This window comes from Poecilia mexicana, unplaced genomic scaffold, assembly GCF_051168715.1.
Source record: "Poecilia mexicana isolate PSO_F unplaced genomic scaffold, ASM5116871v1 scaffold_11, whole genome shotgun sequence".
NCBI classification, from domain to species: Eukaryota; Metazoa; Chordata; class Actinopteri; order Cyprinodontiformes; family Poeciliidae; genus Poecilia; species Poecilia mexicana.
The window spans coordinates 19,735,527-19,761,315 of record NW_028263380.1 but is presented as its reverse complement, the minus strand read 5'-3'; the positions used below and the strand labels follow the sequence as shown (position 1 = coordinate 19,761,315).

Below are 25,789 nucleotides of genomic sequence, written 5' to 3'. Positions count from 1 at the left end.
ATTCATGAAATATATTCTTATATGTATTTTTTTGCACATTTTTATTTTTGTTATTTATTATTTTTTTGCGTTAGCTTCAAGTGCTAGCTACTTCCGCTTTGGAGTTCCGGGCAACTTCCGCAGCGACAGCAGCGCAGGACAGGACAGAGCTTCATGGTGGCAAGTTTCAGTCTGTTGATGAAAGACCATGGACAGAATACGTACGTTGTGCTTTAGCGGAAGATAAGCATATCCTTTAAATATTCCTAAATAACTTAAATGTTTTACAGTTTGCTTTCTTGCATGCGGAGCTAGTGAAGGTTTCAGTTAAACTATTACTTCAATCAACACCAGATCATACAGTTAACTTTACTGATCTAATGTCTGTGGCAGGATCTGTTTTCTTGCTGCACTTCATCTGTTAAAGTCTAATAGATCGAATTTTCTAACTACCTGCGGTTTACATGTGTGAATAAAGCTTTGATGGTTTCTGTAGTGTGGTTTGTGTGCACGGTAGAAAATTAGAGCCACTGGAGGAAAAAAATAAATAACGTTAATCCCATAATTTTGGGGAAAAAAAAGAAAATAAAAGAAAAAGTCTGAATTTTTAGTGTAATCTCAGACTATTTCCCCCGTCAGAATTGTGACTTTAATCTCAACATTCAGAAAAAAAAATCTGACGTTAATCTCAGGAATAGGAGAAAAAGTCAGAATGAGATTAACCACCGGGGGATTGTATAGTTTTATTTTATTTATTTATTTTTTTACATATCCAAAGATCCATTTATTTTCTGAGTGCAGATGTGCCCCCTGTCGGCCCCATGGACCTGCCGCTGTCCCTGCTGGAGATGGGGCGCTCAGGAAGGTTTGAGCTCATCACACACCCGCTGCCTGACCAGCCTTTACCTCCCCAGAGCACGGTCAGTACAGGGCAGGTTTACTGTTTAAAATAATAAAATCAAAGCTTGACACATCTAACTCAACTGTTTTCTGATGTTCCTCGTCTTTTAATTGAAATCTTTACCAAATCGCCCATAACAACAAAATTCCACCCTGCCTATTTCAGAAGAGAGATTTGTACTGGGGGGAAAACATATATAGTATAATATGACTATTTTATATTACCTGTGAAAGAAGATCAAGCATTTCTCCTGCCTGCTGCGGACCACTGTTAAGCTGGATATTTGTTTTATCTGATGTAGAATTACCAGCATTTCAAGTAAAAAAAACCTGACTGTTAAGTATGTGTTAGTGTTGCTGCTCCAGGACCTAAACAAGTTATCAAAATCAATTCCATTTCTCTTCAGAAAAAAAATTGGAGGAGAAATTCCAGCTATCAGTTTGTGACTTTGAGTTTGAGTGAACTTGTATTATGCTGCTGCAGGACAATAATAGAGTACATGACCAGGAAGAAAGTTTTGGATTAGCCAAAGACTTGAACCTGATTGAGATGTGATGGCAGGCCCTAAACCAGGCTGTTTGTGCCCGTAAACCCTCCAGTATAGCTGAATTAAAACAAGTCAGGATTAAAATTTTTCCATAAAATTGTAAAATTCCTACTATCAGTTATCGAAAACGCTTGACTGAAGTTGCTGTCGCCAAACTGCATGTTATGTTTATGGGGAAATTACAGTTTCACACAAGGTCAGGTTGGTTTGGATAATGTTTTTCCCTTAATAAAGGAAATTTCTTTACTCTAACTATATAATACAGTGAAATATTTTAAGTGTTGTAAAAAAGCTAAATCTTAAGAAATTTCACAGCACGGCAGAAGTTATCATTTTAACTTTGACTGCATTATTTTGCTCCTATTGTCTTTGAATAAATGTTGTATTTTGCTATTTTTGTCTGATATCACTCATCTCTCCTCCAGATTAATTTAATCTAAGACTGGACAATAAATCAATAACATATACTATCATGATAGATATTAATAGTTAATATATCAGAACAGAATATTTCATAAGTTCACCGAACTCCGATCTGGAACCGCAAAGCTTTCTGTGAGGAGGTTGAGAAGCTTTAGCTTTAGCTTCTCAACCTCACAGTTTGGTGGAATCAACTGACTCACTCGCTCTTTGGTTACCTAGCAACTCATTCTGTGGTTACCTAGCAACAACCTACTGAGTAACTTGTGCAGCTACAGTTTAAAGTTCTGCCACTTTTTAATTTTCTTAACTGCTAAAAAATTAAAAACAACGGCATGAAGACAAAACTGTGGATAAAACAGGAAAGGTTATGCCACCAGTTTGACAGTATTTTAGATATTTAAAGCAAAAAAATAAAAAAAAATAATCAATGTAAACCAATATGAAACACTAATATTGTGAAATGTTTTTCGGCCTTATAGTCCAGTCCAAATCTTATTGATTAATAAATGGGGGGAAAACCATAATATTTCTGATCTTATCCCTTCCTCCACAGCTTCCCCATGGACTCCCACCCACCAGCCTGGGCCTGGAGAGAGAAGTGGAGAAACGGTTTCTATTGGACCCGGCCTGGCTGCCCATCCATGACACAGACTTTGCCTTCCAGAAGTTTCTCAAGTATACCACAATGTTTATTATCTTGATGTCATTATTGAAAGCCCATTATGAACACACAAGACTTATCATTTCACTAATAAGAGATGATAATGATATCTGGAGGAAGATGTGATATTTTCTGTGTTTTTCTCCCCAGGGTGACTGAAAGGAAGGTTAATGTCGACTCTTTGCTCAGCTGCGCCCCGCCTCCGCTTCACTCTGGGCTCTCGGTCGTCAGAGATCCAACCACAGGGATGCTGCTGGACTTCACAGAGGTGACGCTTTCTCTTCTTTAAACCAATAAACCACTCAATCTCTGCAGAACTGTTGTGTAAAAAAGTTCTGTTTTACAGTTCTGTTGTGCAACAGAACTGTAAAACAGTTTTGCTACACCGTGAGACGGAGTTGTTTAAACAAACTCCGTCTCACTAAATAAACCAATATCTGTATTTTTTTTGCCTTGTTTTTTAGGTTTTGCTTGAAAACACTGGCCTGTCGGCCAAAAACTCGCTGTCACTGCAGCGTCAGCCTGGGCCTCCTTCTGAAAGCCTTCGGGGAAGCAACACTAACTACCCCTTCCTTCCCGGTGAGAGATATTGATATATTGATCCAGAACTTCCTTCCTGCTGTGATTTGTGGGCAGGATCGTCCAGAGGTTTTAAACTCGTCTCTAATTCCTTTATGCTCTGATCCGAGCAGAGTTTCTTGCAATCTGGTGGTAAAATATTTCTAATATTTCTTTCAGCATGTCATGACAGCTATGATACTGTCATATAGCAACAACCTTCAGTCAAAGGCTTTTTCAGATTTGTTGCAAGACTGACCCCTATTGTGATAAACTGTCCCAGAAATTTTTGCGATAAATGATAGTATTGTTGTTTTGAGGCCATTTTAAAGTAATACATTGATAAATGCATAATAATGTAAGTTTGTCCTCTCAAAGATTAACATAGTTAAAATTTTGTAAAGAACACTTAACACTAGAACTCGATGACATTTTAAATATGAAAATAAAACTCAATAACCGAACATAAATAAAATGTGAAATAAAAAAAACACACACAACCGAAACCATAAATGAAATTTATAATAAAATCTCTTTGGGCAAAACTTCCCTTGAAAAATTATAATCACAGTGAAAAGCATCAAGATAATTTAAATTTATTATGTGATTAATTGGTTGATTAATTGCTTATTGCTTACTACTGGAAATCTTTCCTTTCCACAGCATCATCATCTATAAAGACCCTTTATGATATGAGTTACAGCAATATGTAATTTCCATTTTGGTTAAATAAACTATTATTTCACTGAACTGAATTAAATTGAACAAACAAGACTTTTGTACAGAAAGTTAAAAAACTGTAAATATTTTTGCTATATAATTTGGGATAACTTTATCAACCAATCTTACAATAGGTTTTAAAGTAAAACATATTTTGGTAAAGTCTAAATAAGGTAAAAGAAAAATGTTAACCTTAAAATAGAGCTTGCAGAACTGCTGGTTGAAGCCACTTGAAACATTTACCAGAAGGTCTGGATCCTTTGAAGCACAATATTAAGAAAATAAATTATTTTAGTAGAGTTTTGCTTAAAGCAGCTGATCAATCTTTAATTGTTGATTTTTCACAGGAGGAATGGAGGAACTCACTCTGGACCAAATTAAGACGAGATCTGAGCAGGAGGAGGAAATAGACTTTGAGAAAGGTTTTTTTTTTTTTTTTTTTCAGTTTTGAGAGTATAAGTTTGTAAATCACCACCACAAAGGAAATGTTATTTCATGTTATTGTTTACCTCAGATTTACTGAAAATCCCTCCTGGACTCAAAGCTGGCATGGATTTCTCTGACAAAGGTTTGATTCAAGACATTTAAAAAGTATATAAATTTGCTCTTAAAACTTTGAGATAATTTATTCACTGGTTCCTGCTTTTTGTATTTGCTCTGTGAAGATGCCAAAATAGCAAAACCAGAGGTGAACCTCATGTCTCTGCTGTCCACACTGGAGGACATTCCTGATCTTCTGGCTGAAGCAGAGGAGAAGGAGGATGGCAAAGCAGGAGAAGAGGCCGTCAAACTTCCCAGGACTAACAGCCTGGAAGACCTGGGAATAAAGGTGTTTCTTTTAATACCACCACTACTACTGCTATTGTTACTACTACTAAAACTAGCCTGGAGGACCTGGACATCAAGATCTGCTATTTAATTGTACTTCTCCTTCTACTATTAACGCTGCTAGGAGTATAGAAAATTAATTCACTTACGATTAATTGCCGATTAATTGTTTATTATATTAAAATTAGTTCCAATAAATTAAGTAACAAAGTCCTTAGACCTTCTTTTAGTGTTGTAGTTTGGCCGCCATCCAGAAGAGGGCGCCTCTGTTCATTCATAAACCAAGCAGTAGGTACAGATTTAAAGATGGCGACCGTACCAGAATGGGGAAAAGAAACGGTCCAAACGAAGTCCGGTGTGTTAAACAAAATACACTTTATGCGGTTCTGTCTTGAAATGTCATGTTTTATTTAAAAATTCAGCAACTTAAGAGATTGCGGGTTTGTTACCGTATATTTTATAAAAATGTCAGAATTCAACAATGTGAGAAAACCACAATTTTCGAACATTTATGGAATAGACTGGTTAGCATCTCGTCTTTTGTACGTTTTTAATGCTGCTCCGGTTTAAGGGGAAACGCTGTTTATGACATGGTGACATTAATCCTGTGGTGTGAATTCAGGAAAAGTTGATAATTTAATCAACATGTCAGGAGGAGGGAGGTACGGGTCGGTTTCTAAGCTAGCTATTTCCAACTTTTGTAAATACCGCTGTCTATAATCCAACCAGGTGTGTTACGTTCACAGACAAATTGGCTTGACTCGAACAAGCCAATTTGTTCGAGTCAAACTGACAAGTTGTTTTGAATAAACTGACAAAAACAACTTGGGAAAACTATTTCAGTCGCTCTGTTCAATACTAGCGTCCTTCACTTCCAGCGTCCATCATGGTGTCTTCAATGATTAATGATTAGCTGAAGTAGGATCAATAGTTCTTTCAAGTCAGAGGACTCCAAAACTCTACAGTCATTCATACACACATTCTCCTGCAGTAGGAATCCAACACACTTCAAGTGAAAATTTTTAAGGACTGACAAAATATTTTTTTAGACCAAAAAAATATTTTTTATATAATTAGACAGAAAATGCAGCATAATTAACTCTTTAGAACATAAATAAACTGGAATTAAGTCATTTTCTCCTCAGAACAATAACCGCGTCAATGTTTTAATCTCACTAATGTTTAATGCATCACATCAAATTGGTAAATGAAAATGACATAACTGGACTTATTCTTGCTGTAATTAATCACTTTAAAACAGAAGCTTTTAATAAATAATTTTTTTTTGTCCATCTTCAGGATGCAGAGTCTTCCTGTTCCCAAACAGAGGCCGGAAAAACAGACAAGTCAAAGCCAAAAGAGAACCCAGAGGAGAAAAAGAAATGGGCCATCCCTGTGGACATTTTGTCACCCTGCGAGGATTTCTACAAACGCATCCCAAACCCGGCGTTCAAGGTGGCGACTCGCATATGATTCATTTCTGAGTTATCTCTGTCTGGCTGTGATGGAGCGTCCGCCGGTGCCTGACTCTCTGCCTTCCTCCGTTTCAGTGGCCCTTTGAGTTGGACACTTTCCAGAAGCAGGCTGTGCTGAGGCTGGAGGCCCACGACTCCGTGTTTGTAGCCGCTCACACGTCAGCCGGCAAAACGGTGGTGGCTGAGTACGCCATCGCTCTGTCCCAGAAACACATGACAAGGTGAGAAACTGTTGGTGCAGCTTCATTACTGCCTGCCTAAAGCGGAAGGAGGAACATATGAGATATAACGGCTCGGATTTGACCGTTTCTCATTTTCTGTAAATAAATACTACATTTTTGCTTGTAATTTCAGAGACATGTTGTCAGTAGTTCATAGAATAAAAGAACAATGTTCATTTTACTCCTCAAACATTTACCTATAAAAAGTAGATAGGTATATGACCGTTTATAATTTTATAATGAATGTGTACATGAATTGATTAAATAAAAACAAATTAGTTTTAAACAAAGGAGTGGAAAAATGAAATAAAAATATGTTGGGAGTTTATGTGACTGAATTGCAGATTAAATGGATAATTTCTGCAGCAAGTTTATCGGATTTTTAATTATCCCTCGTTTTCTGTAATTTAAATCTTTTTAGTGGGCATTTATCATACTTCGTTAAAAACCCTCTTCTCTCATGAGTCATAGCTCTGAAGTCACTGTTGACTTCAGGAATATTCTAAGGAAAATGAAACCAACATCTGGTTTCAACTAAGCTTTTCTGACTCCACCACTAGATGGCGCTGAAACAGAACAATCAAAATATGAATAAAGGTTTTAATGTTCTGAATTTATCTTTATCATCAATAATCCTGTCATAGTTGGTGCATTATTTATTTCCTAGGCTGCATGATATAAGAAAATCTTTCAGTGGAGGTAATGTTCGTAAATGTTGCGATATATGTCTGTTTTCTCCCTTTCTCTCCTTCTTTGTTTCTTTCTTTCTCTCTTTCTCTCGTTCTTTCTTTCTTTCTTTCTTTCTTTCTTTCTTTCTTTCTAGGCAAATACAGAAAATTATACCAACTATTTTTGTTTAGATGCTAGTGCAAGTATCTTAGTACACTAGGTAACTGTGCAGAAAATAGAATCTTTTTAAAAGTGAATAATCCCATAATATTGATTTTATAAGAACTCATTTTTGCACTAGAAACTAGACCAAAAATACTTAAGGTTTTGTGTTTTTGCAGTGCATTTGTGCTTCCAGGACTACACACTGGTACTGTGATGTATTCATGATATATTGTGCAGACCTATTATTTATGAAACACAATATTGATAAAATATATTGTTCATGAGTATTTGATAAAAAACATTTTAACTCCTTTTCCAATCCAGCTTTACTTATAAAGCATTTTAAATTAGGACCAAAGTGTGAAACAGAATACATAAAAACACTTAACACACAACAAATGCCTTTACAAAGACAAAAACATAAAATACAGGGGTGTGCTGTGGTGGCGCAGGGGTTAAGCACAACCCAGCTGTCGCAGGTTCGATTCCCGACCTTTGCTGCATGTCTTCCCCCTGCTCTCATTATTCACTTTCCTGTCAATTAACTATCAAATAAAGGCCACTAGAGCCAAAAAAAATCTAAATAAAAAAAAATTACAGAACAGTTAGTACTACTAGTGATCCTAATTCAGCCTGTTTGGACCTCTGGGTTTTTCTAGGACCATCTACACGTCTCCCATCAAAGCTCTGTCCAATCAGAAATTCAGAGACTTTAAAAACACTTTTGGGGACGTTGGACTCCTGACCGGAGACGTCCAGCTCAGTCCAGAGTCTTCCTGTCTCATCATGACCACAGAGATCCTCAGGTATCTTCATGTTGAGTATTTTGCTTTTATTATGATGAATAAAACGTCTACATCGACTTGTCTTGCTGCTTTCTTTGAGGTCGATGCTGTACAACGGCTCAGAGGTCATCAGAGACCTGGAGTGGGTGATCTTCGACGAGGTCCACTATATTAACGATGCTGAGGTCAGGAAATCTCCTTGGAGGCTTTATTTCCTCTGCTTCCTCTGAGAGAATAGCAGGTTTTCTTCTGTTTGTGTTCCTCAGAGAGGGGTGGTTTGGGAGGAAGTGCTGATCATGCTTCCTGATCACGTCAGCATCATCCTGCTCAGCGCCACGGTGCCCAATGCTTTGGAGTTCAGCGAGTGGATCGGGTAACTGCGTCAAACGATTATTTTAGTAATCAATTATTAGGTCTAATAGGCTGACCGATTGTTGAACCCTCTGAGTGGCCGCCTTACTAAAATTATTCAAGCGTACATTGTTGACTCGTTGAGGAGGTTACAAACAAACTCAAAACGTTTTGCTGCATCTAATGATTATCTTAGTAGCTGATTATCCTATCGGATTAATCAGATTAATCTGATTATTAATTCCAGCCCTAGTAACTTCTCAAAGCTAAACTGGAAGCTGGAGGCTGTAAATCTGTTCTGAAACTCCTAACCCGAGCGCTTTGGTCCCCAGTCGTATTAAGAAGAGGCACATTTACGTGATCAGCACCATGAAGCGGCCCGTACCACTGGAGCATTACCTGTACACTGGAAACAGCACCAAGACCCAGAAGGAGATGTTCCTGCTGGTGGACGCTGCAGGAAACTTCCTCACCAAAGGGTACGTCTCTCCAGCCGCTCGTTTACACGACACCAGTGACCGGCGTCCACAAAAACAATTGTGGATAGCACTGTGCTACTTCATCTGTTCAGTTTAGCATAACTTAATTTATTTTAGTAATTTTACAACTTTATTCTCATAATACTAAGACTCTATTCTCGTTTTAATTCCGTTTTATTCTTGTGTAACTTCTTGTGATATTGACTTTACTCTGGTAATTTTATGACTTAAATTATTTTCCGTTATTTCCTCTGTTGTACGTGAGTTTAGGCTCACAATGAAGTGGAAGCTAGTGAGGCATGTTTGATTGACATGCTAAACTCACAGTGCCATCTAGTGGCCTGGCATGACAACTACAGGTCATGTCTAAACGTGGAATTTTTCCAAATCAATAAAAATACCGGCGGTTTCCAGGCAGCGGTCTCGGTAAATAAAAATAAAAATCTGCCTGTTCAGCTACTACACCGCTGTCGATACAAAGAAGGAGCGGACCAGCAAACACGCCCAGTCATTCGGCACAAAGAGCACGCCTCAGCACACCTCAGCCAGCCAGGTAATCGTCCTGCGTTGCCTCTTGGTTCCACCCACCATCACAGTTTTTGTGTTCACATCTCGTCCTTTTTGTTTCCCTCCAGGACCGAGCGGTGTGGCTCACGCTGCTACACTTCCTGTCCCAGCGGCAGCAGACCCCCGTGGTGGCCTTCACCTTCTCTCGGACGCGGTGCGACGAGAACGCCCGCTCGCTGGACTCCATGGACCTCACCACCTCCATCGAGAAGGCGGAGATCCACTCCTTCTTCCAGAAGAGCCTCAGTCGGCTGCGAGGAGGAGACCGGCAGCTGCCGCAGGTGAACGGCTGCAACTATTTAAACAACGAAAGTTGATCTGTACTGAGGTGTAACCCAGTTATCCAGAAGATTGTAGAAAAGTTATTTAAATTCACAGAGGGACGAGTTCAAATTGATTTAGTTCATTTCTGATGATTATGGCTTTCAGTTTCTGAAAACCAAAAGTGAAATTATTCACATATTTAGAATATTATTCACTGCAAAAACACATAATCTTACCAAGTGCACTTGAATTAAGACAAAACCAACTTAAAAGTAACTAGTTAGTTTCCTGTTTTTCATGTGTCTGGAAAACATGTAAAATCAACCTTCTTCTCTGTCCTCAGACCTAAAACCTACAGAAAACCTGTCTTGTCTTGTTGACTAACTGTTCCTGTGCACTGTAGCAGATTACGTTGTGATAAACGGACTTGCTTGTGCAGATCTTGCTCATGCGGGACCTTCTGAAGAGAGGCATCGCCGTCCATCACAGCGGGATCCTCCCGATCCTGAAGGAGGTCATCGAGATGCTTTTCTCCCGAGGTCTCGTAAAGGTCAGTTGCTGTTTGTTTTCAGATTAAAGTTTGTTTTTAGATGATGCAGAATTCAAAATTTTAAGGTTTTTACACTTGGATCTGAGTCTCAGATGCCTCTAAAAGCTCAAATGCCTAAACAAACACAAAGCCGTTTTTTGGCAATAAGTTCATGTTTTTTGGTGTCTTGAAAATGTGCTGTTTTAAATACCTCCTGATTGTTAAGTCACAGTGCGCCGTTGCCTAGCAACCCCAATGGAGCAACCTGTTACCTAGCAACCCAAGCTAAGTTCCAACACATTAATCAGCTGGTTTTACCGCTATATGCGCTTTATGCTGCTGAAATCTCCCACTTGTGGGACTAGTAAAGGATTATCTTATGAAGCTTTATCAAACCTTACCTTGCCTTACCAAAAGGAGGTTTTCTCTCAGAAAACCTGGTAAGCCCAGTGGTAGGGGCGTGATAGGGGAGTCGTCCAGCGGCCTACCATGTTTTTGAGTTTAAAATGTTTTAATGTTGACAGAAAATGTTTAAGTATTACTCGGTAATTGTGTGTTATTGGAAGACATTATTAAAAATACCTAAATCCCATCTATAAAGTTTTAAAAAAGTCAAAAAAATAAACAACGTAAAGTCAGTAAACAATGCTAAGCCTGGTGGGGGTGTAAGTAAAGCCTGGTGACCTGCCAGGCTTATAATATACTGGAAGAAACCCTGCACTCTGTTGACCTATCATCCAGAAACTACTTGCTTCATTCTTGTTGATTGTGCAGGAGGATCTACTTATGCTTTTCAAAGATGTAGAGTCGTATAATTGCACACCCGTTTGCATCCATTTTCATGTGCGAGTGTTAATGTTGAGTTAGGGACATGAACAATAAAAGTTTATTTGGATTTATATTGAGGCTCTTGAGCTAAAATGATGATTCTTGTGCAAAAACTGTAATGCACATGTTTGGTATCGCCCATAGATCTATCCTAACCTGTTCAAGGAAACATAATGGGACATTTAATAAGTTGTTTGTTTGCTGTAATTTCTTCCCGCTCGCTTCTGTCCCCAGGTGCTGTTCGCCACGGAGACATTTGCGATGGGAGTGAACATGCCTGCCAGGACCGTGGTGTTCGACAGCATCAGGAAACACGACGGCACCGGCTTCAGGAACCTGCTGCCAGGTTTGAAGCGCTCCTGGCTTTATCCGTCATTGGACAGATAGTACCATTTTGATCCAATCGTCTGCATTTTGATCCGCACTTCAAGGCGAATACATCCAGATGGCGGGCAGAGCAGGAAGGAGAGGCCTGGACGCCACAGGAACAGTCATCATTTTGTGCAAATCGGGCGTTCATGATATGGCAGATCTGCACGCCATGATGATGGTGAGTCCCTCCATGTTCACAAACCTCCCGACTGTGAAGATCATTCTCCACTCATAATGGGCCTAAACCTTTATTATATATACAACCACCAGAAAAACACACTAAAAGATGCAGAAAAATGTTTTTTTGTTTTGTTTTGTTTTTTTTAAAATAAGAAAATAAACATTTTATTGTCCAACATGCAGAAGCATAGCATTCATTTAGTGAACTTGAAGAGGTTTGGGTAGAAAATATGTATAAAGTTGTTTTTATCTTAAATGCAACTTGTATATATATTTTGTATAGTTTTGGCTTAATTACTGCTCTCAGTATGTTGGGGGTGAAATGACCATTTGCTTTGAAAAGGTCATTTTCATAACAAATGACCTTTTTGGAATCCATATACTCCAGTTATTGACTAATCGATTACTAAATTAGTTATCGATTATTTCAGTTCACCACCATTAATCGTTTCAACCAAAGTTTTCAATCCTTCCTTGCTTTGTCGGGCAATAAATGTATATAAATAGAAAAATAGAAATAAATAGAAATTGATTAATAAATAAATATAACCTGGAGTTGAGCTTTCTGCTGACAGTGTCAGAAACAGTCTGGCCTGATTTCTGTCTCTGTTCGGTTTAGGGAAAGCCCACCATCCTCCAGTCCCAGTTCAGACTGACCTACACCATGATCCTAAACCTGCTGCGGGTCGAAGCGCTCCGAGTGACCGACATGATGAGGAGGAGCTTCTCTGAAAGCCACAGAGACACTCAGGTGATGTCTGCAGAAAAAACACTCAGCAGCAAACAGAGAAGCAGTAAGAGGAGGATAGAAGTCAGTCTGAAAGCTGACGAATAAATCTGCTTTTCTTCTTCCTGCTGTTGCAGGCACACGAGAAGAGGATCGGCCATCTGAAGCAGATGTTGGCGTCTCTTCCTCCTCTGGAAACAGAGGGCCAGCTCTCTGATATCTTACCTTATTATCACACAGCAACAGAGATGCAAAACACCAGAGAAGCCCTGCAGGTAACCCCAGTCAGTTGATTAATAAATACACATAAACTGCATTTACGGCATAAAGTTTCAGAAACAGTCCAGTTGTGTTGTTGTGACTGAAAAACGACAACAATACTCTGCACTACCATTGGATTCATTTACATTTTGACTTTCTAAATTAAAGTTCACTCAGATATCGGATGTTGACAATCATACAATGATTATTTCTCATTCAGAAAAGATACTCTTCTTGTTAAGTGCTAGAGCCAGTACTACTTAAAGCACCACAGTGATCTTAACATGCTTGAAAAGGTGAAGGAAGAAGTAAAAACAACTTATGATCCTCCAGCCCATAAACTCATACCATGATTTCAGATGGACACTCATTATATAATAAATACATACAAATAATATTATTATATTATATATTATATATATATATATATATATATATAAATTCCCTTCTCACCCTCCGCGGGTGGTCTCTCTCTCTCTCTCTTTCATCCTCTGAGCTCGGGTCCTCTACCAGAGGCCTGGGAGCTTGAGGGTTCCTCCAGTATCTTGGCTGTGCCTAGAACTGGACATTTCTGGACTGAGATGTCTGATGTTGTTCCTGGGATCTGTTTGAGCCACTGCTCCAGTTTGGGGGTGACTGCCCCGAGGGCCCCGATGACCACAGGCACCACTGTGGTCTTCACCTTCCAGGCCTTCTCCAGTTCCTCTCTGAGGCCCTGGTATTTCTCCAGTTTCTCATGCTCCTTTTTCCTGATGTTGTGGTCACTTGGTATTGCTACATCCACCACAACGGCTTTCCTCTGTTCTTTATCCACCACCACAATGTCCGGTTGGTTCGCCATTATGTGTGTGTGTGTGTGTGTATATGTATATGTGTATATATATATATATATATATATATATATATATATATATATATATATATATATATATAAATATATATGGATAAAGAACAGAGGAAAGCCGTTGTGGTGGATGTAGCAATACCAAGTGACCACAACATCAGCCCTCGGGGCAGTCACCCCCAAACTGGAGCAGTGACTCAAACAGATCCCAGGAACAACATCAGACATCTCAGTCCAGAAATGTGCAGTTCTAGGCACAGCTAAGATACTGCGCAGAACCCTCAAGCTCCCAGGCCTCTGGTAGAGGACCCGAGCTCAGAGGATGAAAGAGAGAGAGAGAGAGAGACCACCCGCGGAGGGTGAGAAGGGGAAAAATAAATAAATAAATAATATATATATATATATATATATATATATATGATTTATTTCTATATATATGCTACATATATAATATACACATATATTTACATTTTATATCAATATATATATGTTTATGTAAAATAAACATATGGCTATATATTTTTTATGCATATATTTAAAAAATGTATTCATGTGTATGTATACTATATAATACATATATAGTATACATACACACACATATATATCTATGTAAAATATACATATGGCTATACATTTTTATACATATATAAAAATAATATATAAAAATAATTGATATATATATATAAAATAAACATATGGCTATATGTATAATAGACATATAGATATATCTATATAGAAGCACATCTACATAGAGAGAGAGAGAGAGAGAGAGGTTTTTGTATGGTATTTTTAAACCGGAGCTCCCGGAGAGAACCAAAGTTAGAAAATATATCCATCCCTCTGTCCATCCCTCTCTCCATCCCTCTGTCCATCCCTCTCTCCATCCCTTTGTCCATCCCTCTGTCCGCCCATCAATGATGGACCGATTTATACATCATGGATGTTTTTGTATAGTAATGTCAAACCGGACCACCCGTAGAGAACCTAAGTTAAAAAGTCCATCCTTCCATCCGTTCCACTCTCTTCCTCTTCTCCCTTCAGTAAAAGTATTTCCACCATCCCTCCTTTGTGTGGTCCCTGCCTTTTACTCTGTCTTTCGTCCGTCGAGAATTTGCTTTTGCTTTATATTTGCTGTCATTGTCTGAGTCTTCAGTCTCTGCCCTAGCTTTTGAACATCTGACTTTTGACCTAGAACTCCCCTTCAATTGATTGTCGCTTTCTTCTTCGTGGCAGTCTGTTGAATCCTCTGTCGACATCTCCTCAGCTGTGGGGCACAGACTGTATCTTCTTCTGGAGGAGTCTGTTGACTCATCGTCTGAATTATTTGCAAATAGTCTTGAATCAGGTGTCAGTCTTCCTAGGGCTTGTGGATATTTCAGGTTGGAATCTGTCGACTCGTCAGTCATGTTGTGCTCATAATCTGCGTCGATTGAAGAATCATCTGAAAATTTTTCTGGTTTCCTGATTGCATTCAAATTCTCTGTTGAAGAAATTTCTGGTCTCACTGGCTTGTAAGGTTTAAGGTCCCCCAGAAATTTCTCAATTTCTGGTTGGAAAGCCTTATATTCCTTCAGGAGATTATTGATTTTATTCTTGAAATAATTCAGGCGTTTCTTCATCTTCCTGTCTTTCTTCGTCTCCAATTTAAACGTGGAAAGCTTTCGTTTGGTTCCAAGTTTTACTTTTGCCTTCAACTCATCAATCTTCTTCAGGTGATCATTCTCAACCTGCTCCAGATCTCTGATCTTCTTCTCCATGTCTGTGTAAATAACCTCCCAGGAAGTTTGATCTGAAAGTCTGTCTGTTAAGACCAGAACCACCGTTTCTAACTCTGTGTTGAGGGCTGTGAGTCTTCGTTTCTCATCTACTGCGCACAGAAACTGGTATTTCAACATGGGCACATTGGTCGCTTGATGTCTCAACATTTTGATCATTTCCACTAGTTTCTCGTTCTTTTCGACTTCTACCTTCACTTCTTCCTGTTCCGCCGCTACTTTCTGCTTCACAGTGACCAAGTCGTACATTTTTAATTTCTGCCTGATCTCTCTAAAGTAGTTGTCTTGAAAGGCCATCATCTCCTTGCTTTCCCTTTCCTTCTCTGTGAACTCATCAAATAGCTTAGTTTGATGTACCAGTTGTCGTGACAAGACAGCAACATTTTTTCTTAACTCTCTGTTAAGAAATGTCAGCCGTTCCTGCTGTTGCTGCGCCGCCATTTTCAAAGATTTCATCACAGGTGCCTCAAGCAGTTGTTCGTTCATGCTTTTCATCACGTCAAAAAGCAGATCTCTCCTTTTGCATAGGGTGTCCACTTTTTCTCTCTCATCAATCCAGATGTCAGATTCCAGATTCAGCTTAAAGAGCCGTCTTTCGCATTCCTTGAAAAACTCCTTCTCATCTTTCTCCAGTCTTTTCCGATTTTGATAACGGCTTCTGCGGTCCTTGGCGTTCTCGAGTTCTGTGTTGATTTTCAAGAGCTTCTGGAACGCCCTCCTGTTCTTCCTGCGGACTTTTTCAGCATCAAACACAGGAGCTGCTGCTTTCTCCTTCTCAGCTTTATACATTTTGAGATTTTTCTCGCGGGTAAATCCAAAAAAGTCAGAGCTAAACAAAATGTAGGTCGGACAGCTTCAGGGCCAAAATCCAACTGGAGAGAATTCTGATGACTCATAGACGAAAGCTGCAGCATCAGAGGGTGACATCATCAGTCTGTGTGTGATGTCATAACCTTCCATCAGGGCTCTTCTTTATAATCATTGCTTAGACATAGACAGAGTTTGTCATTCAATTGTATGTTTAAAAATATACAAATTGAAAGAAATTTTGTTGCAAGGCTCATATGATAATAATAAACAAATAAGTGACAATAAAAGTATTGATGTAAATATATATGTATGTGTATATATATATAATAGATGCTTGTGTGGCTTTTAAAAGTGTCCTGAAAGCTGCAGTTCCCTCACTGTCTTAATTTTTCTCAGTAACATCAGGCAACAGAAATCTAACATCTGAATTTTCCTCAGAAATGTTTGTGAAATTTATTTAAATTTAGATTTTTGTCCAACGGACTCACCGAAACTCAAATAAAAACACAGAGCGGCGTCCTGGTTTAGAGAACAGCAGTCCTAGAAAATGTGAGAGCATGGAGGGAGTTTTATACCCGGAAAGTAAACGTTGCCATGGCGATTCAGTGTGGTTGCCCAGGGCAACCCCTTAAAGAATTTGTTGCATTCTAAACTGAATTTGGCTACATTATTAAATCTGTTGACATGATTGGATGGATGATATTTCTCTCTACATAACTGGGGCCTGCTTTGCCTCCTGAATGCCTTTAAACAATTCAACTATCTGACCATTTGTTGTTGCCTTTTAATTATTTTTTTTAATAGTTTTAAATGTTAATAAGTCACTGAAATTCTTGCCTTTCATTATTTTTCCTTTATTTCTAAAAACATAAATAAATTCACCTTGTCCAAATATTTGGAAACCCCTTTGGAAAAATAAAATCAGTATTTAAATTGACATCTGTTACTCTGCTTCCAAAGGGAAGCAGCTAAATGTTGGTAAAAGTCAATATAAGGCGCCAAATTACTTTTTTTTTCCCCATTTGAGAAAACATAGGACACGCAAATGACCGTTACTGTGTGATATGTGTGATATATATATATATATCTTAACTTAATTTCTTAAAGTCTGACACTTTTTGGGTGGGGGAATGTAATCAACTAAAATTTACTTTGTTTTTCCACTGATATATCGGTCTTGTTAACAGCTTCATTAGTGTAACTTTCTATGAAGCTTTCTATATATATTTCTATATATATATCTTACCTTTGCGCAAGTACCAAACATTTGCATTTAGATCTGATAACTGTGGAGCTGATAATCATTCATTTTGTTTTATATTTTCAAGCGGAAACGTCTAAAACCCTGTTGGGTTCACCAGCTCAAGGCAGTTAGTTTTGTTTTAAATTTGCAGAGAATATTCTCAGTCTCTCATGAGCAATTAAATCTTTGACTCTCTTAATAGTTATTTTCTGTTTTAAAATACATGACAGGAAACTTTTCATTAAGCATTTTAATCACTTGTGTTACTTTTAGGTAAATTAGGAACATCCCTCATTTAGGTTTTCTGTTACACCTTCATTGATCATAAGAAGGTAACTTTGGCTTCATATTTACCTGCTGTCTTGTTTTCAGAAAGCCATCATGGAGTCTGTGAATGGACTCAAAGCGCTGTCTGTCGGTCGAGTTGTCATCGTCAACAACAAGCAGCATCTTAACGCGCTGGGAGTTATTCTACAGGTAGAAAACACACCCTGGACTCGGGGACTACGTTCTCCCTTTTTCTCACAGTTGTAAACATCCAACCTAATTTCTTAAGCTTTTGATCATTATGTATTCAAGTGTACTTTTTGATCTGTGAGCAGTAAAAAAAACCCACCTTGGTGAGCCGCTATTAGCAGCAAGACGACCCGTGAGTGAAATTTCTTTGTTCTATTAATAACTCCGTCTTGTTTGTTTTACAGGTGTCCAGCGACTATGTGAATCGCACCTTCACGGCGCTCATCATTTGTGAAAAGGGGAACGAGGAAGTGGCTGGAAAAGCTGAGGACAGCACGTCTTTCCAGCACCTGTACAACACAGCTCTGTTCATACCTGAAGGTAGAGCTGCACAAGCCATAACATCTAAGTAATATTTTATTACACCTCTTTCTAGGGACCCCTTGCATGTTATTGCTTACAGAGATTTTGCGCCTGTGCTCAACGCTGGAGGGCAAAAAGATGATTCTTTTACATCCCATCCATAGCTGTGCTGCCGTGGTAGAAACATTTTATGAACTTAATGAAACCTGGAGACGTAGGTATTATTAATTCAGTGCAGTGCGCCACAGGAAATGGAAAAATAACAGAGAAAAAACATTAAAGAACAACTCAAAACTCCTCATATTCTTCATTTTTCTCGCTCTCTGTCTGCTACGCTACACAAAGACTCGTTGTCATAGCAACTGGTAACGACGCCACTTTATGCTTCAGAGTTCAACACCAAAAAACACTCAAACATTTCCCACCAAGAACAGAACATTCAGTCGGTTACAGTATTATATGCTTGATGTTTGTTTTGTGATTATTAATTGATCGCTGTAGGGTAGGGTTAGGGTTAACCTAACACTGCCGTGGTTGATTAGCTAATTTAAACACCTGCTCTATATACCTTTTTATAAACATTTTTAACTGAACTGAAACACTGAATTCCACACCACATCTATGTTAAGGTTGTCAAAGTCAAGCTAGCTTAACTGAGCTATTACCCTCTTCCTCGCTATTTATTTTCCTAATTAAATCCTTTTCCTGGCCTTATCTAGTTGTCATAGTGTTGACAATTAGTCCCTTTTTATTTTAAATGTCAGGCGTATATTAAAGATCTAACACGTTATATCCATAACTTAACAGCTAAAACCAATGCTAGTCATCGTCTGCTAGCAGCTGCTTGCCCTCCAGCAGGGAGGCAGTTATGCACACGTGACAACTGCTTTCTTTTTATATGTAAACAAGCAGGCCTTTCAGATGTAGAATAATGTTTTTCTGACGTTGTCTTGCTGCTTTTGTCAGGTCCATGCAGCCACACGGTGCAGAAGTTAAAACTTCAGGACATCTCCGCCATCACAGTGAAAACCCTCAAAGTGATTCCTGACAGAATAATCGATAACTACAACAAGAGGCAACAGCCGCGGTTCAGGTGCCGTCAGCATCCATCTTTCATGTTTTAAAGAAGGGATTGGGACCCAAACCTGTTTCTGAGGCCATTTTTACATTTCCAATAGGGGCGAGTGGCATGGACTTAGAATTGTGTCGCAATATTTTGTGGTACTTTAGTGATAACGGCAATCATTTACGCTCCTTGGTGACTTAGGGCCGACCCTCCCGGCCAGGCCATCTCCATGGCGACGCAGGAGCTGCTGCGCCTGGCCGAGGCGAACCCGGGCGGCGTGGCCACCCTGGACCCGGTGAACGACCTCCAGCTGAAGAGCGTGGACGTGGTGGAGAGCTCCATGAGGCTCCGCGTGCTGCAGGACAGCCTGCTGGACTTCAACTGCGTCCACTCGCCCACCTTCGCAGAGCAGGTGTGTTTTTCTGGACGTGATTAATGTGGAGGGATTACCAGTCGACGTCACATTGCGTCGGCAGCCGCTCTACTGTGCATGTCGCCTTCAGAACGCAGGCAAGAATATTATTCAATTTAAACTATTTACAATAATAATTTACAACTGGCGGAGACTCATTGAGAGCTGATGATCTTACCGTGATCTAGTTGCTTTAACATTGCTAGCATGTTAATGTCCGACGTTTCGGCCGTTTTCTCTCGTCATTTATCGACTCGCCTGCATTTAATGCGTCATTTAGACGCATCTCATTCACTAATGTCAATTTAGTAACATAACTTATTTTATCACGCTGTGCTAACCAGTTGTAGTACGCTGACAACATGCTAGCTAACGTTAAAACAGCAAGATCAAAGCAGGTAACCATGGCAACCAGCGAGCGTTTAAGGCCGCCCGGCTCTTTCTGCAGTCAAGTCCGCAATGTTTACAAACTAATAATCCAAACAATTAATAGACTTACGATTAATTGTTGCTTAATGGTTTATTGGATCCAAATTAGTTCCGGTCGTTTATTGAAGTCGGCGTTTAGTGTTGTAGTTTGGCCACAATCCAGCAGAGGGCGACGATGGACATCCTTATGTTTAACTTTAATAGTGTGAGAAAACCACAATTTTCTGTTTACTCAGTCAGTATTTAATACAACTGATTCAAAATAATTTTTATATTTTATTTTTTTCATCCAGCATATTATGAAAAATTTAGAATTTATTGTTGCAAGAGAAATGTCAGGTTTTTCAGAAAATCTTATTTTTAGTTGATTTATATTTTAAGATATTTTAAACATCCAAAATAAAACATGACAGAAATAAAAACCACTTAAAACCAAAACCATAAATAAAATGGATTGCCTGTAAAGAAAATTGCCCTTCAGAAAATATTAATCATCTGAAAGGAAATTGAGCTCATTTTAATTTTCCTTGTGCTTAATTGATTAATCGCTTATTCCAACAGGCTTGCTTGCATCCCTGGTTTAACAATCACCTTCTTTCTCTTCTTTATATTTCTGAGAGGCACAACAAATACAGGACAAAGCGGTATTAATGAGAACAGAATATTTAAAGAGCTAATTAACACCACAGCTCTACATAAGACCCTTGTTTTATAGCACGCCCTGTTTGTTTCATTTTTATCCCTGCTCCAGTTTTCCTTTCATCTCTCCATCAGTTTCTCCTCTAGCTTCATAATAATATCAAACTCTAGCTTTAAACATCTGCTTCTAAGCTCTCAAAACAAGCAGCTTCAGTGAGGAGATAAGATGTAGGAATGTGACCCGTTTCTATAATTAAACCTACAGCCGCGGCTGAACGCCGTCTCACACGCACAGTGTGTCTTTTGAGCCACCTCTCTCATTACTCTGCATAATAAAAAGCTCTAACTCCCCGTATCACACCCTCCTCTTATCTGTCCTCATGTCTTCAGTCAATATTCTGGGTTTTAACTGCTTATTAATGCAGTGTGCATGAATAATGAGAGATGTTTGTGCAGTCATGAGGAATGAAAGTAAACCGCAGTTTAACCCTAAATGGAAAAGTTGTTTATAAAAGAAACTCAGTTTCCAGAGCTAATGGACTCGGCAAGTTGTGATCTAATTTTCTGCAATGAAAAGAAGATTATCTTACACAGGAGCCACACTGCAAAAACACAAAATCTTACCAAGTATTATTTTTCTGGTGTTAATATCTCTACATCTGAAATAAGACAAAACTGACTTACAAGTAACTTTTTAGCAAGAACTAAAAAAAAAAATCATTAATATTGATAAAAAAGTACAACTTTCACTGGCAGATTATTTCACTTTTAACATGAGAAAAATATCTCGTTATAAGTGAAATAATCCGCCATTGGAACTAACACTTTTTAAAGTCAATATTAATGAATTATTGACGTAAACCAAGCTAGTGTATCTTGCTAAAAAGTTGCGCTTAAGTCATTTTGGTCGCATTTTAAGAGTATTAAGATATTTCCACTAGAAACTAAACCAACAATACTTGGTAAGATAGTTTTTGCAGTGTACAAGCCTTCACAGATCTTGTTTTTGTTTTTACTAATATTAATATCAAGATAACATTAGAATATAAAACAGGTGAAACAAATGATAGCAATCAGTGTTTCACACCTACTGATCAATTATTGGTGCATATTTTTACTCTTATTTTTACTCGTCTTGTAGGAACAGGAGTGCATTTAGATTCAGATTTTTCATTTCGGCCTCATTTTTCTCTAATAAGTAGCATCAGTTTAAATTCAAATTAAATAACTTAGAACGTTATCATCTCATCTTTTGCTACGTCCCAAATCGTGATAACCTAAAACAGAAAGAGGAAACATTTTTTTTTTACCATTAAACATGTTTCTGTTCTACGGTTCATCTCGTTTGTTTCTCTGTTTTTGTTCCAGTTTGCTCGTATTAAGGAGAGGATGAGCCTTCAGGAGGAGCTGGACCGGCTTCTGTTCCTGGTATCGGACCAGTCCCTGATGCTGCTGCCTGAATACCACCAGAGGATCAAGGTTTGGATCTTTCCACAGAGTTTCTGTTTGGTCTTTAACAGTCGATCAAATTGTGAAATGCAACTGTGTTGAAGACTGAAGTTTGTATACTTGTACTTAAAACTTTGAAGAGCTGATTGAAAGAAAGAAAAAACTACATTTACAAAACTCTTACAGGATTTTTCTCTCTGACTTGAACTACACCGTTACAAGGCATAGCTACTTTCGACCAAATATACTTCCATAGCTTCCTTTCCTCTAACATGTGGCTTTAAAAAGGGTGTCTATTTTGCAAAATTCACTTTTTTATGTTTCTGTTTGGGTTTCAAGTCCTTCTAAAAACAACTCAAGCATTTTAAAAAAACACTTGGCTGTTTTTAACAATAAGTTAATGCATTTCTGTTTCAGAAACTACCAATTGTTAAGTCACATTTGGCATTACTTAGCAACCCAACCCTGTTACCTAGCTACCCAAGCAGAGCTCCAGCACATTTGTTCAGCTGGTTTTACCGCTTTATGCGCTATACAATGGCTTCTGGAAAACATAGGTGTTTTGTTTTTGACTTCCCATCCAGAAACCACTTGCCACATTCTTGTTGGTTGTGCAGGAGGCTCTACTAATACTTTTCAAAGATGTGCGGTTGTATAACTGTGCATCTGTTTGCAGCCATTTTCACCTGTGAGTGTAAACGTTGAGTTGGGGGGCAGAGGTCGTGGCCAGCAGCTAACTGTTTGGATTTAAAGCTGCAGTATGTAACTTTTACACAAATATGTTTAATCCATATTTATTAAAAGTGTGACCATGTTGTGACCACATGGTTTGAGATGGATAATCTGTCAAAACATCGATCTCCTCAACTTCCTCCCATTGCTACTATTGTGGTTTTCAAATATGCACTGCTCCTGGTCAAAAACAACCAATCAGAGCCAGGAGGAGGGTTCTAGCGCTGTCAATCATCCTCGTGTACATGCTACTTAATGTACTAATGGTGGAAAAGCAACTTACCATTACAGGAAAGCTGTCATCTGTGGCTATGCTAACTAGCCTTAGCATTGGTGTCAGGCTATGTTGTGATGAACCAGGTGTAGCACAACAGTGAGACGTAACAATTTATCATCTAGCAGAATTTGTTATCTTGACAGGCCTACTAGAGCTATCCTAACCTGTTCAAGGATTTTAAGGAAGCCGGTTCAGTCCTGCAGTCGTTCGTCAGTCTTGATCCTGACCAGGTTTGTTCACCTTCCTGCTCTGTGGCCCTCAGGTCCTTCAGTCGCTGCAGTACATCGACAGCAGCGGCGCGGTGCAGCTGAAAGGCCGAGTGGCCTGTCAGATCAGCAGCCATGAGCTGCTGCTGACCGAGCTGCTGTTCGAGAACGTCCTGAGCCCGCTGGCGCCCGAAGAGAGCGCCGCCCTGCTGTCCTGCCTGGTCTTCACCCAGAACACGCAGACCGAGCCGCACATCACCAGCACTCTGAAGGAGGTGAGGAGGAGGAGGAGACGGGCTCTGCTCCCTGCGCATCACGGAAAGTAGTAGTTAATGAAGCGATGCGTTGCAGAGACGCCGCAGTGACTCATTTTGTGTAAGGCTGTGTTGACCTGATGCATAACATCCTGCAGAAAGGACAGAGAGGCCTCGTCTCCTGACTCACACCGGGTCACGTATTAAATCACTTTCTGCATCAGAGTGTCGGGAGCAGCCTCGACATGAAAGAGCTTTACTGGAGCTTAAATTAGTGATGACCAGAGTCGCTCTATGGAAGAAAAAAATCAGATTTCCTGGGAAACGATCCTCCTGTTGACACCCAGCAGCAGCTTGTAGAGTCTGACAGGTTTTATCCACTTTGTCCCGTTTCTCTCCTTTCAGAGCATCGACCGCGTGCTGTCGGTGGCCCAGCGGATCGGGCAGCTGCAGCGGGAGTGTGGGATCGCACAGACGGCCGAGGAGTTTGTGGGCCAGTTCAAGTTCGGCTTGACTGAGGTGGTGTACTGCTGGGCCAGAGGCATGGTGAGGATGTCCACGTTGTGACCCAGTTCTCACCTTTTACACCACATTTCATGCAAACTGCAGCGTCCGACTGTTGTAAGAGTTGTTCATTTGAAACCAGTAAATCCTGATGCATCTCTTGGGGTTTTCTAGTAATTGAAGGAGCGATCACTCCGGCCACGTTTAGGAAGTTTGATTTGTTTATGGAGGTGTAAATGTGCAATCAAATTCTGAAAAAACAAACTCCTGTACGCCTAAAAACCTTCGTCTAAGCTGTTGAATTGAACTCTGACGTAATTCAAACGGATTTGTGAATACCAAGCAGACCAGAGGCCACTCCAAAAGCAGGGCATTCTGGGTAAATACAAACAAACACCATAATCTAGCGTTACAGGATAAAATGGCTCGTGGTCTTTTGCAAAAGACAAAAGAAAAGTCGTACAAAAATCTGACGCTTCTCCATCGTTGCTTACATTTCATGAAGAAGGAAGTTGAGCTCATTTGTTCTTCAGAGGTTTCTGTGTTGTTTTCTTCAGTGGTTCTTAATGCAGCGCCACCACAGGCGAGGAGGGGAACAGGTTGTCAATGACAGTGCAACTTCAAAAAGAACCACAGCAGCTGAAAATGTAACAAGTGTTGCAGTTTTGGTCCCCAGTTGAACTGAATCAAACGGATTCAGTTCACCTTAAACTTCAACTTGTTAAGAAAATGTCCTTAGGGTGTCACGAGAATAAAGTCATAAAAATATGAAAATAAAGTCAAAGTATTACAAGAGTAAATTTGTAATATTATGACTTTATACTTATATTTATTCTCATATTTTTATAGATTATTCTTGTAATATTACGACTATTTTTTTTTAACTTAATTTCTTTTACTTCTCATAATTTTTGTATCTTATTTTTGCAACATTATGACTTTATTCTCATAATTTTATTACTTTTCAAAATGTTTTACTTTATTTCTTTAATATTGACTATTGTAATTTATTTTTTCTTTGCGTGGCCATACTCATAGAAAAGGAAGCAAGCAAAAATAAAATCGATTAGAATAAAAATAGAATCTCAGCCCTACCGTCACATTAACTCGAGCTGGCCTATAAATAAAGTATTTTTGAGTCATATTTAGTTATATTATCGCACCTGTTTGCTCCGTTACGTTAATCTACCCATTGATTTATTGATCAATTGCTCCACTAACTGATCTCTTGTCCTGCTGCAGCCGTTCGCTGAGATCGCGCTGCTCACAGACGTGCAGGAGGGCACGGTGGTCCGCTGCATCCAGCGCCTGGACGAGGTGCTGAAGGAGGTGCGGCAGGCCGCCCGCATCGTGGGAGACTCCGTCCTGGGCAGCAAGATGGAGAAAGCCTCGCTGGCCATCCGCAGGGACATTGTCTTCACCGCCTCCCTCTACACCCACTGAGAAAACGAACCTGAAGGAAGGACGAGCCAATCATGTAGAAACTGGACACACAAGGAAGGGGAATGTTTGTGCCTAAAGAAAATGGAAGCTAGTTGATGTTTACATGGAAATCTGGGAGAGATTTTAACTAACAGACCAAATGCTTCAGGTTAAGGACGTGGAGTTTGGGTTGTAAATTATTGTACAGAATTAAAATCTGTTCCCAAACTGCTTACATGAATTTCTTTAAAAAAAAATGTGTTAAGATTATTTAGGGAGAAAACTGAGGTTCTGAGAAGATAAATTAATCATGTTTATCACAAAATAAATAAAAATAATCCTAATAAGGATTGTTTCAGCAGGGCTGGTGAAAGATTATACAGGGCTGGAGGCACAATTAGATTTTGGGCCCCACTTC

The 25,789-nt window shown here is 39.2% G+C and overlaps 1 protein-coding gene across 1 annotated transcript; it reads left to right on the top strand.

Annotated features, from left to right (window-relative positions):
• Positions 1 to 100: 100 nt before the first annotated feature.
• Positions 101 to 25,599, top strand: skic2 (SKI2 subunit of superkiller complex). The gene is made up of 29 exons (XM_015009809.2): positions 101 to 200; positions 781 to 899; positions 2,404 to 2,525; positions 2,662 to 2,779; positions 2,976 to 3,090; positions 4,137 to 4,211; positions 4,304 to 4,357; positions 4,455 to 4,618; positions 5,917 to 6,072; positions 6,168 to 6,313; positions 7,807 to 7,953; positions 8,033 to 8,117; positions 8,199 to 8,305; positions 8,616 to 8,762; positions 9,219 to 9,315; positions 9,398 to 9,610; positions 10,033 to 10,143; positions 11,185 to 11,296; positions 11,382 to 11,500; positions 12,122 to 12,253; positions 12,367 to 12,504; positions 17,535 to 17,639; positions 17,864 to 17,999; positions 18,948 to 19,074; positions 19,249 to 19,459; positions 21,896 to 22,006; positions 23,248 to 23,466; positions 23,851 to 23,991; positions 25,192 to 25,599. The coding sequence occupies exons 1-29, from the start codon at positions 188 to 190 to the stop codon at positions 25,390 to 25,392; spliced, it is 3,741 nt and encodes a 1,246-aa protein (XP_014865295.2). The 5' UTR covers positions 101 to 187; the 3' UTR covers positions 25,393 to 25,599.
• The last annotated feature ends 190 nt before the right edge of the window (positions 25,600 to 25,789 follow it).